Source organism: Canis aureus, chromosome 28 (assembly GCF_053574225.1).
Source record: "Canis aureus isolate CA01 chromosome 28, VMU_Caureus_v.1.0, whole genome shotgun sequence".
In the NCBI taxonomy this organism is placed as follows: Eukaryota; Metazoa; Chordata; class Mammalia; order Carnivora; family Canidae; genus Canis; species Canis aureus.
The window spans coordinates 30,085,996-30,106,900 of NC_135638.1; the positions used below are offsets into that span (position 1 = coordinate 30,085,996).

A 20,905-nucleotide genomic window follows, 5' to 3' on the forward strand; every position below is an offset into this window, starting at 1 on the left:
TTATACATACACAGGTATACATATACACACCACTATGCAATGTAAATGTGATTTTAAAAAATACTTAAAAATAGGGGCACCTGGGTGGCTCAGCCAGTTAAGTGTCTGCCTTCAGCTCAGGCCATGATCCTGGGGTCCTGGGATCAAGTCCCATGTGGGCTCCCTGCTCAGCGGAGAGTCTGCTTTTTCCTCTCCCTCTCCACCTCCACCCTACTCATGCTTGCTCACTCTCTCTCAAATAAATAAATAAAATCTTTAAAAATAATAATAATAATAACAAATATAGTATAATAATATACCATAAAATTGTATCAATTATGCTATATACTATATATTATAATATACTATGTAACAGAAGCATACACTTACTATGTTGTTCCATTGTATTGATTTTAACTTATGATGTAATGCCATCATTTATAAAGGAAAGGAACAAGAAGCTAAATGCTAAAATTCTTCAGAAGAATACTGTAGCACTTCAGAAAACTATATTTTCTGACATTGGATCTCAATTTTAATTAGAATTATTGCTTTTGAAGAAATGTATGTGTTCTGGCTTTTGCAAAGCACCTTTCAGGAGAAACTGTAGTATTTGAAGCATGGAAAAGCTGGAGATAAATATTAGCCCTGGTGTTTAGAGCAAATATTTGTACCCACTTGCCAATACATCCAGTTCTTTTTTTAAAAAAAAATTTTTGTACTATCAATTTTTTTGTGATATTTATTTCTTCTGTTGCAAGTTTTTATCTAAATTTCAGTTAGTTAACATATAGTGTAATATTAGTTTCCAGAATAGAATTCAGTGATTCATCACTTACATCTAACATCCCAGTGCTCATCACAAGCACCCTCCTTGATACCCATCACCTATTTAGCCCATCCCTCACCCCGCTCCCCTCCAGCAACCCTCAGTTTTTCTATAGTTAAGAGTCTGTTTTATGGTTTGCCTCTCTCTTTTTCCCCCATGTTTATCTGTTTTGTTCCTTAAATTCCACATTTGAGTGAATTCATAATGTATGCATCTTTCTCTGATTGACTTATTTGGCTTAGCATAATATACTCCAGCTCCATCCACATCATTATAAATGGCAAGATTTCATTCTTCTTGATGGCTGAGTAATATTCCACTGTATATACTGTGGGACCCAGGAAATTTGACAAAAATCCCCTACCCCTGGACAAGCAGAGCAGGACTAACTCCATTTTGTGCTGCACCTGCCACCTCCTGTATCGCCCCCACATGACCTGCTCATTGCTTAGGGCACTGCCCCACCCTAGTCAAGCCGCTGGGCACACCCTAATCGGAAATCGGCTCAGTGATAGGCCAGTTCAAATGGATACTTTAGGGTAAAATGTAATTCAATCGGCCACCTGTGTGTGGACCGACATGACTGTGCAGCTTTCTGCGTATCCCATTGGCCACTGGCCCCTATAAAGCTGCTATGCCTCTTAGTCTCAGGGCCCAAGTCCCTGCTTCGCTGTCGGGTATAGTTGGACCCAAGCTCGAGCTTGTAAATAAACCCTGGTGTGTTTGCATCGGTGTGGGCTCCTCGGTGGTTTCTCGGATTTGCAATCTCGGGCACAACATATACAGAAACTACATCTTCTTTATCCATTCATCAATCAATGGACATTTGGGCTCTTTCCATAATTTAGGTATTGTTGATAATGCTGCTATAAACATTGGGGTGCATGTGTCCCTTTGAATCAGTATTTTAGTAGCCTCTGGTGTAAATACCTAGTAGGGCAATAGCTGGGTCTTAAGGTAGTTCTATTCTCAACTTTTTGAGGAACCTCTGTACTGTTTTCCAGAGTGGCTGCACCAGTTTGCATTCTCACTGACAGCCAACATCTCCAGTTTTTAAAGGATAAGCAGTGCTGTGGAAATTTGCCCTCTCTCCTGGGGTGCTGTGGGATGAAAGAACTCAGCAGATAGGAGACTGGACTCTTCACCTATCTGATTCTGTTTGGTGCCCAGAGCTCCAGAAACTCCCTTGTATGGCACAGTAGCAACTATCAACTGCTTTGTGGGAGGAATTTCACTAGCTCCTTTCTGAGTAGAAGATACAGCCACTGGGAAGCCCCAAGCCATATTGGGAACAGTCTCAGACACTTCTCTGTCCTTAGCACTGCCCCAAGTATTCAACAGATTGCAAAATGCTTCCAAATGTCTCTCTGCCTCCTTAGGGTGATGAGTTTTAGTTCTCAGATCCACCTTTGTTAAGGGACAAGAGAATTACCCCTGCCATGCCCTGCTGCAATGTTTCCTGAGGATCTAGAAGTATCTGAGGTTTAGGAGTTAGGGATACCGCATAGTGTATGTGCAGGGGTGGAGGGGCGGACATCATCATTCCCCCCTGCGTACTCAGACTCTTCTCCAGCATGGGATCCCCTGGGTATAGGGGCATATGTAACTAACACCCAGATCACTGAGCTGTTGGGTAGTTTGTTGTTGTTGTTAAGAATGATCCTAGTCAGATTCCCTTGAGAGGTGGGACACTTGACCCTGCAGGTAACTGAAATCAGAAAGTTTGAAAGAAAGGCAGCTAAATGGTAAAGAAAATGAGTCACTGAGTCTCTACCACATGAGTAGCATTATACTACCTGCTTGCAGATGTTGCCTCTTTAAATTACCCAACAGCTCAGAGATGTGGGTGTTAGTCTCCCCGTCTTCTAAATGAGGAGATTGAGATTCAGGGAGTGGTGGAACAACGTTCAGTCTCTCAGCTAATCAGAATGCCATGAAAAACCCCGGGCCCTGATGGAAGGTGCTGGCCTCCCAAATGTCATCAGCTGATGCAATTAAGACTTTAAAAGCCTTCTTCCTAAGAGCATTATTATTTCTTGAAGAATGCTTTCCCAGCCTCAAAGGTGATGGAGCTGGCAGCCATGACCCAAGAGCCGTGGGGAAGAAAAACAAATGGTAAACATTCTTCATCACGATAATACATTTGCAGGACAAAATGCTAGCTATTAAAATATGCCATGAACGGGAAGCTGCTTGACCCATATGTCCCTAGAGCATTTACAGTAAAATGGGCATCTGGTATTTGCATGCCTTCAAAGTTTCCTTTGGTTTGTCACTGGCACTCTGAAAATAACCCCGTTCTACTAAATTATTGATTAAAACCAGGCCATTTGCAAACTCCAGCTGAGGCTCAAACGCTCAGGGAGTGCAGACAAGCAGAGACAGCCCACAGTGCAAAATAAGGAGAGAAGGAGACAGAAAGGGAGGGAAAGGAGGCAGAGAGGTGGAGAGGAGGGTAGGGTCTTTGTTCCTCCACACACCCCCATTGGGTGTTTTCATTACCCGCTTCCTGGTCTTGTCTTTAAGGAATGGCTTGATGAGCGTGTACAGGGCATGGATGTACCAGGGTTGGTTGACAAAATGGACTCCTCCGAAGCGGGCAGGAAAGCTGTCCTGGGGCAGAAAGAGAGAAATGCACACTGGTTAGCATATGTTCCAGATTGGATTGGACCCACACGACCGTAACACCGAGGAGAACAGTTTCTTCTCTTCGATTGAAGCACTAGCTAATAGTAAGAAAGCAAGCAAGCATGCAACCTTCCCAGCTGTTAATGTTTCCTCTATTCCCCTTGCCTCCTTCCAACCCCCCTTTGACTCCATTACTTAAAAATTGTGCGTAGGTGCCATCTCTGTCTTTCCCAAGTCACAATGATATGACCTTTGACGTGACTCAGGAGGGTGCATGACCCAGATAGTGAGGGAGTCGGAATTCATCCACGTGTCAGGTAACCAAAGTGTCAGTTCTCACAAGGCCTGAGCGTGTACTCACTCTTCTACCCTCATAATCTGCCCACCAGCTACAACCATCTCTGCTGGCATCATCATGACAGCAGCTGAACTTTCTGGGCATAGGAAGGGAGGAGAAATTGATTTCAAAGGATCTGAAGAGATGGAGCTCTCTCCATCTCTTTGCTGGTGAAAATTCTAGAGCTAGCTCCCTCTTTCATCCTGGGACCCACACAGTAGGGTCCAGGGAAGAGACACTTGATTGATGGGCTAGCTGGTTTCCCTAACTAAAGAAATTGTGCTTCCTTTTCTGCAGATCAATATATTTTGTATATATCAGAAAATGAGAGCATCTTTCAAATGCTTCCAATTTTAGAATCCAGATCAGGGCACAAGCTCATTTTTTAGAAAAACCGAGAAGCTGTTCTCTATGCTAATTATCCACAAAATAAGAGCCCTGGACCATGAAGTCTGAGCTAGTCCCACAGCAACAGGACTCGAATTCTTGATGGAGGGCTTCCACAGATTGCGTTGCATTCATCTTGGTTAATGGAATTAAAAACGAAGGAACACCTAATGCAATTTGAATTGCCAAGTGTGCTGCCAATCAATTTCATTGCGACAAACATCTTTATAAAATGTAAGCAAGAAGAGATGAAAGCAGAAGGCGCCTAGCTGCCTGAGCTAACAGTTCAGGCAGCAGGCTGATCCCTGAGGGTGTATGAAATGCCTTGCCTGGCTCTTTTTTAGTAACAAGGCAAGAGGGTTATTAATTTTTTTTCAGAGCCCTGTGAGTCTACAGGATCCCTGGCCATCTTCCATCCTAAGACCTAGTTACCAATATAAGTACATGAACTATACATAAGGACTGACATTTTAAACTTAAAAATGATTTTTGCCTCTATCTAGACATTTTACAGACTACAAAGGAATTGCATATTTTGAAGATAAACCAGATAATTTGATTAAAAGTCCTTGTTTGGGCAGCCTGGGTGGCTCAGTGGTTTAGCACCAGGGCATGATCCTGGAGACCTGGGATCGAGTCCCACGTCGGGCTTCCTGCATGGAGCCTGCTTCTCTCTCTGCCTGTGTCTCAGCCTCTCTCTCTCTGTGACTCTCATGAATGAATAAATAAAATCTTAAAAAAAAAGTCCTTGCTTTGGAGAGTATATATTTTTTATTTTATTTATTTTATTTTAAAAAACCTAATGAAACCCCTAAGTAAGGGTAGAGAGGCTGTTTATACTAGTTTGTACATGTGTCATAATCTCTCACCATTCCAAATCTGATTTTAGATACATTAAAGTTTTTGATAAGGCTATCTTTTTTCTTTTAGGTAGTTTAGGATCTAAAAATTCTTCAATGCCTTTAAAAAAAAAAAAAGATCATTCCCCAAAGTTTTTCCTCAACATAAGTGCTAAACACTAACCTCACTCTTTTTGGTCCTTTTGAACTTTTTATTCAGAAATATAACTCATTTTTCCCCACTAAGTGTGGGTTCTGAAGGACTCTAGAAGAAGAGATGAGTACTATAAAGGGTTTATCTATAAAGCCAGGGCTTTACTATCCCTCTCTAACAGAACCAATAACAGGGTTGTTATTTCTATTGAGAGCCTATTGTGTTATACATTTCTAGGTTAGTAAAGTGGAAAAAAACTCGAAATAATACTCTAGAGACAGTAGGTAGAATCTCAAAGAAAATATTAGCCTTTTAAAAATGTCTTGAGACTGTTAGTTTTAGTCTATGGAAAACTCAATCATCAAAGACATCAGAACTGCTTCTATTTGCGTCAGGGAGGTTGAGAGAAAAGACACAGGGCTGAGACCCAGTCAGTTCTCTCTAGGTTGGCCCTGGTTTCCAGTCTGCCAGCTTGAAGGCATGGGATTTTATTGATCTCATCCAGGTCAGCCAGCAACTAAGTACAGATACACGCATGTAAAATCCTGTGCCTCAGAGGTCTGGGTTTGGGCCAGAGTAGAAACAAGGTCACTTTTCTTCAGGTCTCTCTAAAAAATTCAAATGAAAAGCACTCTTGTCTAATAAAGACAACGTGCAAATGTTCTGGTATTCTCAAATGAGTCTGCCCATACTATTAATAATGGAGTGTGTGTGTGTGTGTGTGTGTGTGTGTGTGTGTTACAAGGGAAAGATGAAGGAAGGAAAAATTAGCAAACACAACCCTCTTAAAAGCAATGGCAGCATGGGTGGTGGTGTTGCCTGGTATCATTAGCAGGGGGGGAAGCAAACCGCAGATAAAGGGGAGATGTCTCCTAAGACCCCGAGGGGTTCACTACCCTATGGAAATGCATTTCTTAGTGGCTAGAGCAGACCCATCTCAAGATGGCAGGCCAGGATTCAATGACAGTGTAACACACTATTAGAATTTTTGGTCACTAAATAAATAAATAAATAAATAAATAAATAAATAAATAAAATATAAATAAATAAATATAAATAAATAAATAAATATAAATAAATAAATAAATAAATAAATAAAATATACCCTAGGTTCAAGAAAATGATGTTAATTTCTGCATGTTTCATGCATCTGCCAATAAAAATAAAACATTTACTTCAAATTGTAAACATACAAATCATAAAATTTGTCCCTGAGGTTATTTTCCTACAACAAAAATAATACCTGTTCTAGAAAAATCAAAAATAGATTTAAAAATTTTTGGAAAAACTATAAAATTGAAAAATATGAGAAAGAAAAAAGAAAAATCATGTGTATTCCCACTGCTGAAGAGATACTCCTGCTATTTTCTATCATTCAGGATAAACTACATTATATTATAATAGCACACACCCCCTGCTTTTTATCATTTAAAACTATATTTATTTCTTATATATAAATATAAATATATATATTTCTTTCATTCTATTCACACAGAATAGAATGTCCTTGGTGGGTTGGCAGGGAGCCATGCTTGATTTGCTCTCAGCCAGAGATGCAGCCTCCCCCATCTGGAACAGTGCTTCTTGCCATAGCTAAAAGAATCACATCTTAGCTCTTAAGTTAGGCCACCAGAAAGTGACATGCTTCATCTGTCATATGTTACATACCAATCACGTGCCTGACCTCAAAGGGGTCAGTAAGTGGGATCCTACCATGTGCCTAAGTAGAGAAAAGACCAAAAGTGCAGATGGATAGCACTAAGGTCATCCAAGCACTGTTTCCTTCTTCCCTTCCTCTCCTTTCCCTTCATTTACTTCTTTTTCTTCCTTCTTTCCTTTCCAAATGGGATAACGTTTTTAAAATTGGGCTTAGTAAGTATTCCTTGATGGCCTGTTTGATGCTGGTGATACAGTAGCAAAAAATACAGATATGGCATTTACAGGGTAGTGGGGACACAGACAATGGCAATCAAGTAATGATTTGTTTAGTGTCTTTAATTCTTCACTAAAACATCAGTGCATACCTTGCAGTTCTTCAGTTCAGAACATAATTATGATGGCAAGCACATCTTCCAAATTAGTCCTTAAGGCATTCTACTCCACATACAAAGAGTGTTACCTCTAAATCCCTGCTACCTGGAATACTGGCTTAACAACTGACCTATAAATCTGAGCTCCACTCACTCATGTCCAGGATTCCCTTTTTGCTCTCTGAATATTCAGAGTAAGGCTATTCTCATCCATGTACCATGTTCTCCTATTATGAGATAGCTATTAAAGCATCTAAGGTGTTATTAAGATAAGGATCTGATATCGAGGATGTGAAAAGTAGAATAACACTGATTTAAGATAAATGGAGGGTGAGCCTGTGACCAAGAGAGTGATGGAGTAATAAGAAATAGGTCTGAGCATACAGGGAAAATAGTTTTTAAAGGAACTGGGAAAGTCAGTTGATGGGGATAAACTCAAGTATGAAAAGGAAGGGGATGGAGAAAATTCTATTGTACATAAATCTAACAGAATAAATATTGAAGATGGGCCTTTCGTGTGGAGAATTAGAGGCTAAACCAGAGACATATAGAATCATGGATGTAGCCAGACCCTTTCAGAGTAGTACAAGGTACCTGGACGTACCTGGACAGAAGGAACAACTGTTGAACTCAGAATTGCAGCTAATTAAAGAATCAGGGTCAGCTTCCTGGAAAAAAAACTGTTATTGCCCTGATTGTCACTAACCAAAAGAGATGTGCCCTGTAGGAACTGCAGAGCTGCCAAAACCTTCCTGAGATATCATGATGCAGTGGCGAATCACCAGGTGTTCATTTGTGCCAGCATTCAGATGTTATTACTAAGTAGCATTCAGTCACCCATATGCCAATAATGAGGATATACTCCTCTTCCCCATTGGGATGCTGTCAGCAGAATGGACAATCAGAACTTTTGACTGTTTACCAAGTGGTAATGAAACCACTGACACTTCATGAGTGAGACCATGCAGGAGGCCAGAACTCCTATCCCTGCCCAGTTATAATGAGGAGGTCCTTTTCTTTGGGTATCAGCAGAAGTCGAATGAGGAACCTGGATATCCACTTCCACCTGGCACACCCCAATTTCCTGCCAGAGTGGTATCTCTACTGCCCCCGCTCCCCAAATCAACTAAAACTAAAGGTTTGCATAAGATCCAGAATTTCATAACACAATGCAGAACTGTCCAAGTTGAATTAAAAAAATCACTCTTCATATCAAGAACTAGAAAAATCCCAAACTAATGAAAAATGAGGCCTACACCAAATGCCAGAGATGTTAGTATTAATTGAAAAAGATTTTAAATTATCCAACATAAAAAATGCTTCAACAAACAATTATAAACATGCTTGACACAAAAGAGAAGAATAGAAAAACTCAGAAAAGAAATAGGAAGTGTTAGCAAAGAAATATAAAATATAAAGGAGAACCACAATGAAATTAGGCACTGAAAAATAAAATAACCAAAAGAAGAAGAAGTAGTTGAAATTCAGCAGATGGGCTCAACAGCAGAATGGAAGGGATGGAGGAAAGGGTCAGTGAACTGAAAGAACAAAAAAAAACTACTCAATCTTAACAATAGAAAGAAAACAGACCTTAAAGAAAGCAGACTCTTAGGGACCTGTGGGTCTATAATAAAAGATCTACCATTTGTGATATCAGAGTCCTAAACAAATAGGAGTAAGAGGGCAAAGCTGGAAAAGAACTCAAAGAAAGAATGACTGAAAACTTCCAAAATATAACAAAGAGACATAAACCTACAGACATAAACCTAAGCAGACACCAAACAGTATGAATTCAAATAAATTGATGCCAATACACATCATAACTATATTTTTGAAAACTAAAGTCAGAATATTGAGGGTAGCCAGAAAACAGTATCTTGCTTATAGCAGAAAACCAAATGAAATGACAGTGGATTTCTCATTAAAAACCATCGACACCAGATGGAAGTGGCATGATATTCTTTAGGTGCTGAATGCAAAGAACTATAAACCTAGGATTCTATACCCAATGAAAACAGCCTCAGGAACATGGGGGAAATCAAGAAATTCTCAGGTGAGGGAAAACCAAGCAAACTTGATGATAGCAGACCTATCCTAAAAGAATGGTTTAAGAAAGTACTCTTCAACAGAAAGGAAATGATGTAAAAACCTTGGGTCAACAGGAAGGAAGGAAGAAAGAACACAAAACAACCAAATATACAGGTAAATATGATACGCTTTTCTTCTCTTCTAAAGTTTTCTAAATTGCAGGAAAAATCATGACCCCGTCTAACATGGTTCAAAATGTATGTAGGGGAAATATTTAAAACAATTGTAAGTTAGGGAGGAAAAAGGATATAAAAGAAAATAAAATTTCTATAGTTCACTTGATAAAATATTGACATCAAAAGGCTGATGTTATAAATGTATCATACTATATCTAGAGCAAAGCTATACAATGAGATATACTCAATAACACCACAGATAAATAAAAATAGAATACTAGCAAAAGTATAAGTAACCCAGTGAAAGGAGAAAAAGAGAAAATAGAATGCAAGACAGAGAACAAACAGAAAAAGATATAGTAAAATGGTAGACTTTAGTGCTAACAAAATCAATAACTCATTTAAATGAAAACATCAATTAAAAGATTGGCAGAGTGAATTAGAAAATATGCTGTGTGTGTGTGTATGTGTGTCTGTATAAGCTGTCTATAAGAAACTCACTTCAAATATAGCTATATAGGCTGCAACATATATGAAGTAAACACTGATAGAACTGAAAGAAGAAAGACAAATCCACAAATACTGGCAAATTCAACATCTCTCTTTCGACAATTGATAGACTTTTAGACAGAAAGTCATTAAGCATATAAAAGAATTCAATAATGCCATTAATAAATAGAATCTAATTGATATGTGTAAATATCACATTCTGTCCATTATCAGCAGGATACACTGACTTTTTAAGTAACCATAGAACATATATCAGGACAGACCCACTGAGATATAAAAAAAACCTCAACAATCTTAAAAGAAGTGAAACCATACAGAGTATATTCTCTGTCCATATGGAATTGAACGGGAAATTAATAACAGAAAGATAATAGGAAGATTTCCAAGCACTTGGAAACTGAAGAACATATGTTTAAATAATTCATGGCTGGGTCAAAGAAGAAGTCTCAAGGGAAATTTATAAATGCATGAAACTGAAGAGAAATGAAAATACAATGTATCAAAACTTGTGAAACACAGCTAAAGCAGTGCTGACAGGGAAATTTATAGCACTAAATACATATATACAAAAAGGAAAAATCTTGAATCAATAAATTAAAGCCCCCACCTAAGACTGTAGAAAGATAAGAGCAAACTAAAGCCAAATCAAGAAGAAGAAAGGACATAATAAAGAGCAGAAATCAATTGCATTGAAAATAGAAAAAAATAAAATCAATGAAACAAATTCCTTAGAGACACTATCCCTAACGCCCTCCCAGCTTGAAAGTGTATAATGGGTCACTCCTCATGAACCCAGTATAACTCTTTCAGCCCATGGATCCTGTCACCATGCTATAAGAAAACCACCTTTTTGCACCAAAAGTGCCTCAAGAATTCTTTCTTGGCCATCGGCTTCAAACCCCAACATCTTTCCTACATCGCTATGATCAAGTGGGGTTTATCCTCAGGATGGTTCAGTATTTAAAAATCAATTAATTGAGTGATTAACTATGTTTTATAGTTTCTGTATTTGATACCTTGACATGTGGGGACATGTGGGGACTTCCTGATGAGGAAGGAACTGCCTCTTGTTTGATTCTTAGAGAAAGCAAATGACTCCTCAGGGAGCACTCCTTTCATATGCAAACTAACCAATCCGGGACCCACACCCACAACTGCCTCCTTTATCAGACTCTTAAACTCTGGGCCACTATCTCTCTCCCCTAATCACCCACAGGGTCAGGTACCAACCAACTGGAGACAGCTTCTAGACCCAAGAGCCTACTGAAATTATTCAAAATAGCCTAAATCCTAAACCTGCTTAGCTTCCTTTCCCTGCTTTGCCCATTTATCCCCATGAAAATCACAATTAAGACTCTTGCCCAAGTTTTCTCCTCACTCCCTATGTCTCCTGACTAACCATCAGCCTTCCTCCTGTGCCCCTCCCATCATGGTAGGCCATGCCCCTGTTTCTGGGGATCTCTGAATAGAACAAATGTCTTCTTTCATGACAGTCATTTCCATGTTTGTGTGTTTTACCTATACCTAATTAAAACAAATTCCAGGTACCTTTATAACATTCATCCATTCTTTTAACAGGCCAAAGAAGAAAAAAATTACGTGATTATATCAAGTGATGTAGAAAAAGAATTTGACAAAATTCAACACTCATTCATGATCAAAACTCTTGGAAAAATAGAACTTTGTTTATAGATAACATGATTATTTACATAGAAAATCCCAAGGTGGGACGCCTGGGTGGCTCAGCAGTTGAGCATCTGCCTTTGGCTCAGGGGTGATCCCAGGGTCCTGGAATCCAGTCCCGCATCAGGCTTTCTGCAGGGAGACTGCATCTCCCTCTGACTATGTCTTTGCCTCTCTCTGTGTTTCTTATGAACAAATAAATAAAATCTTTAAAAAAAAGAAAAAGAAAATCCCACGGAATCTACTTAAAAAAAAACAAAAACCAACACTCCTACAACTAATGAGTTCATTAACACTGCAAGATACAAAATAAACATACTAAGAATCAACTGTATTTCCATGTACTAACAATTAAAGACACCAAAATTTAAAAATGCACTACTATTTATAAATGCTCCAAAAATTAAATACTTAACTGTAAATCTAACAAAACATATCTGGGATTCATATGCTGAAAATTACACAATGCTGATGAAAGAAGTCAAAGATTTAAATAAATGAAGAGACATATTATATTGTGATTTGAAAGAAAACATACTAAATATGTCAATTCCCCTCAAATTGATAGATCTATCTACAGTATCTATCAAAAGCCGAGGGAGATTTTTTTCTATATACATCAATAGAAATATCCTAAAATTTACATGAAAAGGCATAGTCCCTAGAATAGTTAAAACAATTTTGAAAAGAAGAATAAAGTGGGAGAAATCATTCTACCAAATTCAAGGCTTATTATAGCTGAGATAATCAAGACTGTGTGGTATTGGGGGAGTGAAAAATGCATGGATCAATGAAGCAGAATAGAGAACTCAGAATAGATCCACACAAATATGCCCAACTGATTTTTGACAAAAGTACAAAAGCATTTCAATGGAGGAAGAAAGCTTTTCAACAAATAGCGCTGGAGCAACTAGATTTCCATAGGCAAAATAAATGAACCTGACTTAAACCACATACCTCATACTCAAAATTAACTCAAAACAGTTCATGGACCTAAATTTAAAACATAAAACTATACAGTTTTAGAAAAAAATGTTGGAGACAATCTTTAGGATCTCAAACTAGACAGTTTTTAGACTTAATTGCAAAAGCATAATCCATAAAATCAAAAGAATAATAAATTGGATATTGTTAAAATTTAAAGCTCTGGTTCTATAAAAGTTCATGTGAAATGGTTGAATAGAGAAGCTAAGAGTGGGACAAAATATTTGCAAACCACTTATCTCATAAAGGAATAATATCTAGTATATATAATAAAGGTCTCAATCTCAACAGTAAAAAGGTAAACATTCCACTTAGAATGCAGACAAAAGACATGAAGGGACATTTGACCCAAGGAAACATACAGATGTCAAATAAGCACATGAAAAGATGTTCCATATCATTAACCATTATTAAAATGCAAAATTAAAATCACAATGAGATATCACACTATAAACCTATTAGAATGTCTTTAAAAAATGAAAACACGAAATGTTGGTGAGGATGTGGAGAAACTAGATCACTCCCACATTGCTCGTGGGAATGTAAAATGGTATAGTCTCTCTTCAAAACACTTTGGGAGTTTTCTGAAACACTAAATATACGACTACATATGACCTAGCAATTGCACTCCAGAGCATTTATCCCAGAAAAATAAAAACTGGGTATTTATAGCAGGTTTATTTGTAATAGTCCCAAAATGGAAAAGGCCTAGATCTCCTCCAATGAGTGAATGGTTAAACAAGTTGGTACATTCATACTGTGGAACACTACTAAGCAAGTAAAAGAAACAATTACTGATATACACAACAATCTGGATAAATCTCTGGAGAATTTTGCTAAGTGAAAAAAGCCCATTGCAAAAGGTTTCATACTGTATGATTCCATTTATGTAACATTCTTGAAATTACCAAATTATAGAAACAACAGATTAGTAGTTACCAGGGGTTAAGGAATGGATGAGGGTTGAGAGGTGTGGGTGTGGCTATAAAGGGGTAACATGAACAATCCTTGCGGAGATGAAAATGTTCTGTATCGTGACTGTATCAATGTCAATATCCTGGATGTGATATTGCTGTACAGTTTTGTAAGACATCACTAGTGGGACAGACTACATAAAGACTCTATGGGATCTCCCTGTATTATCTCTTACAACTGCATATGAATCTACAATCATTTCAAAATGAAGATTAAAGAACATGATTATTATGACTATTTCAAAACTCCCTGAAGTGGAGGTAGCCAGTCCTTTTTAAAGTAAAGTAGAAGCGCTTCTAAGGATGATCTTCTCTGCTTTACATGAAATGTTAAACCAAAAAATGCCAAAGTAAATTATAAGGTACAAGGTACATTGCAGGACATTCTAAGGGGCTCTTCTTGATTTTCTTTGGGAGTCTTGGGTAGTGTTCAGTGATTTTTGCAATCCACTAGGAATGTATTTTTTAATGCGCTCTTCGTTTGCACTTCATTTTCACACAGGCACTATTCAAGCATCACTCAGTTGCCGTTTCTTGAGTTTGATTGGGATTTAGGAGCAATATGACAGAGACAAAACTATTTCCTCTCTCTTTCTTTGACAATCAGATACAGATGTTCCTGGTGGCAGCTGGCCGAGTTTCCCCGCTGGATAATGAAGCACTTACTAGTGCCATTTTCTAAGATTTGTAATGCCTGCAGGCGAACATACTTCACAATGGGGCTCAAAACACATCTGACCTCAAAATCACATTGCTCTGAGAAGCCTGGGGGACTTTGCTCACAACAACTGCCCTCTCAAACTCTCAACTTTTCTCACCTCTTCTGCTGCCCTTAAGTGAGGAGTATAACAGGGCCACTTTAATTCACAAATATGTGAACTCCACCCATCTATTAAGATTCCTCTGAAAATCAAATGCAAAGAAGAAAAAGGAAAGGATGAGCACATGAACTATCCTTCAGACCTTCTGCGCAGCTCTGAGTGTTTTTCAGGGCCTTGGCAGGTGGCATCCGTTCATTCATATAACCGCATGTATGTAGCTTTGCAGGCAGCTTAAAAACACACGCATGAAGTTCGGCTTTATCTATTCAGTTTATGCATGTCCTACTAATGACACCCATTTCCCACATCAAAGCAGACAGATAAAAACATTTTCAGCAGCATAAATGGGCTTCACTGATGCAAGAGAGCCTTCTAAAAATGCTATATTTCATGCTGATGGGTTTTTATTATACCACGTGGTAGTCATTAGTGTGAAAGTCACATATCCACCTATTTGTGAGGAAATGGAGAGCTCATGCCATAGCAGTTACACACCAAGTGCTTTATATATCAGTAGCAAGCATGAGAGAGGAGAGAATGTGCTTATTAGCAAGGCAGCTGGGCTATGGATTTTCTTCCAATATATGCTCCTAGAAATCATTGTTGACTTCTGAGGGGCTATACTGACCTGGTTTTCTCTTAAGGTTAGAAAAGGCCTGGATTTTTTTAATGCAAGTTTAAAACAGGACAAGCCAGAGGATACAGGTTTGTCTGCAGATCCTGGAACAAATTGGCAATTCTCCTCACCATAATAAGTGAAGCTGGCCTTCAAACCAGCCTGGCCAGCAGATCAAGCTCAGAACCTTCCCTAGCTGCAACCTAAGCAATATTCCTTGATGATCTCTTCTATATTCAATTCTGTTCAATAGTTGAACAAGCAGTTATTGGGCTCCTCTTATGAGTAACATGCAGGGGGTCAGGGATATAGGAGACACACTCCTTGTCTTTAGCCAGTTTATGGTCCAGTGGGAGAGACAGGGAAATTACAATGCTTTTAGGGGGAGACCCAGAATTCAGAGCTAAGGTTCTGTGTTCTTGCTTAAAGCAGAACTAATAAACAGCTCAGGTAGTCAGAGGTGAAGATCAGGGGAAGCCTGGATGTCCTACAGAGACCAATACAAAAGCTTTACATAAAAGAGGTAACAGAAAATTTATGTGACTATGTTTGATAGTCTTCAAGACCTTATTTGCCACTAGGAGTCCCTACATTTTGCTTAGCATCACTATGCTCTAAGAATAAGCTTCAGATGATCTCTCTTTTAAAAAACATAAAAACATGAGAGAAGGGGGCAGCCCGGGTGGCACAGCGGTTTAGCGCCGCCTGCAGCCTAGGGCGTGATCCTGGAGACCCTGGATGAGTAAGTCAGGCTCTCTGCATGGTGCCTGCTTCTCCCTCTACCTGTGTCTCTGCCTCTCTCTCTCTCTCTGTGTCTCTATGAATAAATAAATAAATAATCTTAAAAAAAAAAAACATGAGAGAAGGAAGGACGGAAGGAGGGAAGGAAGGAAGGAAAACAACTCAAAAATTGTCCCGTGGTGCATATCTGTCAAATTTTTGCCAAGATAACAGAAAATGTGGCTGTAAATTTAAGGACTATCTTGATTACATTGGTATCACCCCATTCCTGGTAGGAAAGCCTTTAGTAACAAGAAAACCAAGAAAATCCCAACTGCTTTTTAAACTTTCTACTTAATAGAGCTCCACATAGGAGAACTGCATCCTCCTTTGGCTCTGGCAATCTCATTGCTGGCCCAGCAAGATGAGCAAAGAGGTGACTATGACTGCTGCCAGAAGGAAGGAAGGAGTAGAATGCAAAACCATCCAGCATGGTCACTCTTAAATCTGCAAGAGCTGAACTCAAGCAATGGAAACTTAATTTGCCAAAAAAAATCACTTCCATCTTCTCTAACCACAGTGACCTTTAAAAGGGTTTATATCTGACTATTAAATAGCAAATACATGTGGAAGTATTTCATCTTCAAGTTTCCCTCAGGGTCCCTAAGTAGTAAACAGATGATTGTTGTTCGTTATTTAAAAGCCAATTCATGGAGAAACCTAGGTTGCTTGAATCATTGATTTGCACAGGAAATCAGTGCCAGAAGAAAGAGTATTCTTCATATGATTCAACCTGCCATTTAGTGCTTAAACTCAGAAAATCATGGTGTCTCTTAGGGAAAGAAGCAGGGTGGAAATGACACCAGAATCATTCAAAGCAAAGTTTTCGTCTAATGGTAAGCCTTTAACCACCCAAATGTCTTTGGTTTGTAACTAAGGTTGTAATAAGCAAGGATAATAAAATGTTAAAGTCTTAATAAGTATAATTTAGGAGAAAACATTAAAGTCAATAAGGGTTATTTAATGGCTAAGAATTGGGCATTTAGTATCTAACAGGAGTTTTATATGTGTTAACTCATATAATATGACAATATTTTGTAGGTATTATATATGTATTATATTATCTATTATAGTATACCAATTTTATAAATGAGGAAGCGTAGCCTTACTTACAGTAGTTAAATACTTGGCCAAGATCTCCCATCAAGTTAGCAATTGAACAACCTTGAATCCAGACCTGTCCATTCTTATGGTCAAAGCTTTTGTCTCTTTACTATAGGCTTGTTTAAACTCTTTACATCAGTACAATTTTGACTGTTGACTATCTTCATGTGGGTTTTAAGAAATGCATATGCTTACTAATTCAGATGAAATTGATTAATCAGATCAGTAAGATTAGTTGTTGTTACTAAACCAAAATGAAAAATATCTTTAAAAGGACTGTAGAAGTTTTAAAAAAATGAACCTGAACATCCTCATATTAGTCTTATTGGAGAACATTGTGCTTTTTATAGCATAGATATGTTCATCTTAACATGGCCATATTCTGCAGGAGATATGAGTCAGCTGAAAATTTTCTTGTACTGGTGCACATTTCATTTTCCAAACTCCTAATACACATCACTTCTCCATATCAAAAACCACCAGTAACACCTGTCAGAATAACTAAAATAAAAAACACAAGAAACAACAAGTGTTGATGAAGATGTGGAGAAAAAGGAACGTTCTTACACTGTTAGTGGGAATGCAAACTGGTATGGCCTCTCTAGAAAACCGAATGGAGTTTCCTCAAAAAGTTAAAAAAAGAACTACCCTATGATCTAGTAATCACATTACTGGCTATTTACTGAAAAAATACAAAAACAGTAATTCAAAGGGATACATGCACCCTGATATTTATTGCAGCATTATTTACAATAGCCAAATTATGTAAGCAGCCCAAGTGTCCATCGATTGCTGAATGGATATAGAAGATGTAATATATATAATGGAATATTATTTAGCCATAAAAAGACGAAAATCTTATCATTTGCAATGACATGGATGGAGCTAGAAAGTAAGAGAAATAAGTTAGAGAAAGAAAGATACCAGTTGATTTCAACCACATGTGGAATTTAAGAAACAAAACAAACAAGCAAGGGAAAAGAGGGAGAGACAAACCAAGAAATAGACTCTTAACTATCATGAACAAACTTTTACCAGAGGGGAGGTGGGTGGGGGAATGACGGAAATAGATGATGGGAATTGAGAGGTACTCTTGTCCTGATAAGCACCAGGTGATGTATCAAGTGTTAAATCACTACATTGTACATTTGAAACTAATACAACACTATGCTAACTATACTGGAATTAATATTAAAATTTTAAAAACTGCCAATAATACATTTCCAAAATAAACAGTAGAGAGGGTTCTATCAGGACAGACTTAGAGAATTTATAAAATTTGTGGTACTGCTTCTTTCTCTTTCTAATGGAGTTGGTACAGCTCATCAATACCTTGGTCTCCTCTCCCCAGGATCCCAGCTAAACTGCATTTCCCAGCCCCCTGTTACAAGGTGATACATAGGACTACGTTCTGGAGAAGCGAATGTAGCCAAAAGTAAGATCCACCACTTCCAGACCCAAACATAAAATAGACAGGAATCTTGTATGTTTTTTTTTTCTCTTCTCCTTGTGGCTAGAAGTGAGGGACTCTGATCTTCTAGAAGATAGGGGAACCCCACAGTGCAGGAAGCCCCAAACAATGAGCCACTTATTGGAGGTGAGATCCAAGCCCAGTTAGGGCTGCCTAACCGGGAGCAATAGTAGAGGATTCTGTAGGAGTGAGAAAAAAAACAAAAACAAAAACTTTCATTATGTTACTAAAATTAAACACAGCATAGCTTATCCTGCCCTGATGAGCTCCGACATCAACAATGAAAGGCCGGGATCTGGGCTATGGACATGACTTAGGAGTTACCAGCTTGTAGATGATACTTAAAACTGTGAAAATATTTTCACAATTGGCAGAGCATTCAATGGTGTCAAACTCTTCTGGGAGGCCAAGTAAGATGAAAGCTGAGAAATGTCCCTTGAATGTGATGATGTGAAGGTCCCTGCCTTTAAGGAGCTTCCCTTCTACCTGGGAGGGAGACAGAGATAATCACCACCACCACAATAAAAGCTAGAAGGTGCTCTATTGGAAAATAAACTGGGAAGAAGGCTGGGGGATGTTTAGGAGGGTACTTGAATTTTCAAAAGTTGGTCAGAAAAAGTCACTCTGAGAAAGTAACCTGTGAGTAAAGCCCAAGAGCTATGTGGGAAGCCAGCCAAGTGGTTGCCTGGGGCTAATATTTCAGGCAAAAAGAACAAGAGTAAAAATCCAATGGTGGGAGCATCTCCTCCACCTCTAAAGAAAAGGTTCAACCAAACCAGCATTTCCCAAAGTAAGCACAGCAGAATATTAATTCTGAAAGGTCTCCCCATACAAAACAGGATTCCAACTTAAACACTGCAGACTCAGCCTTCTCTTGGGAAATAAACGAACACATCTGTCTATTTAATTGAAGCCCTTGAAAAAGTCTGGTAGCAAAGAAACCGGTTGAACTGTGTTTAACTCATGGGTTCCCATGCGTTCTACACCATAGGACCTTTTTTGGGGGGAGTTTATCTATTAGCCAAACTAATATTCTAGCAAATCCACAAGGGGAAATTCTGGACTTAACTGTGTATGTCAGAAAACAATGCACTTCAGGTGTTAGACCTGTGAGGTTTGAGTCGGCGGTGTGACAGTTTAAATATTGCCAGATACTATTTTTAAACAAATCTTTTGTGAAATCATATAGTTGTCGGGAGCAAGCATGTGATTTTGAGAAATTATTTTGTTTCCTTTTTTAAAGTTAGAACTGTATTTTAGTCATTTGGAAATCTGTCCTATTCCTATTTCAGCCAGCTTGCTCCTGGTCTTTAGAAAGAGGGCCCACTGATTTCTGGGTGTAAGACCAGAAAACCGAGTTTCCTCCAGAGGAAGCTGTTTTTCCACTCCCATTCTTTGATCTCCATCTTAGGAAAGAACTGCACCATCCATTAGAATCTAAATGCACAGAGATTGTCTTAGATTAGGATAGAGCATAATCTTTCCTTTAAATGCGAGAACCTTTAGCACAGATTTGGTATCATCTTGAGAGCAGGATGCTGCCGGTAGCAGAGCCATAGAGACGGCTGGCAGGTCACTATGACCCGGGAGCCTGGAGGAGAGCCAGGCTGGACCTGAACAAAGAGTCCTATTGAGTCCTCGATGCATTTTGTACATGCGGAAAACACTGCCTTTTACTGCCAAAATAGGAGTTGGCTGCCTTGCTGAGTGAAAGACAAAAACATGCTTTGAACTTAGAGGGTAAGAAAAGTGACCTTGAGGGGGATTTTACTTGCCTTTCTTTGAAAAACTATCTCATACACCTCTTCTTTTCGCTCATCTGTCTGTCACGCTGAATAGGGCCTATATTGACTTGTAACCACTTTAATTCCATTGCTCAAAGAAAATTCTCCCTAAATCACGCCACAGTTATCTATTTTTTTTTAATTTTTATTTATTTATGATAGTCATACAGAGAGAGAGAGAGAGAGAGAGAGAGGCAGAGACACAGGCAGAGGGAGAAGCAGGCTCCATGCACCGGGAGCCCGATGTGGGATTCGATCCCGGGTCGCCAGGATCGCGCCCTGGGCCAAAGGCAGGCGCTAAACCGCTGCGCCACCCAGGGATCCCCACGCCACAGTTATCTAAATGATTCCATGAAATTTAATGTTTGATTTCAGCATCTTTATAGATCTGATGCATTCATATAGTCCTGATTCACACGGGCATCTTTTATCAAAAGGGTTTTGATAAATATATAGACTTTACAACTGTCTTTATACATTTATTTACATATTGCTTTGGCCCGAGTGCTGTTTCAAGGGCTCAACTTGGAAAGTACAATCGGCTCCTTAAGAATTATTGACCATTATAAATATTTGAGTAATTCTTTTTCATGGAAAGAGCACTTACATTGATAGTTAAAAAAAAATGATAGAAACGACTCCAAAGAGAAAAGCTCATCAGTAAGAACTCGTTAAATTTAAATTCTACTGTTTGTGCTTCTCACTTAGCTACAGGAATCTTCTAGAATTTAACAACCAAGTAATCGAAGATTATTACTAATAAAATTAGATGTTTTCTATTAGAATTTACC

At 38.5% G+C, this 20,905-nt stretch overlaps 1 protein-coding gene across 1 annotated transcript in view; it reads right to left on the reverse strand.

The window, feature by feature from the left end:
* The window catches only part of CLVS1 (clavesin 1), a 174,911-nt gene that overhangs the window by 30,620 nt on the left and 123,386 nt on the right, over positions 1-20,905 (reverse strand). Inside the window, exon 4 of the mRNA XM_077876840.1 lies at positions 3,311-3,421. Coding sequence (XP_077732966.1) covers positions 3,311-3,421 — 111 coding nt within the window. The remainder of the gene's footprint in view (positions 1-3,310; positions 3,422-20,905) is intronic.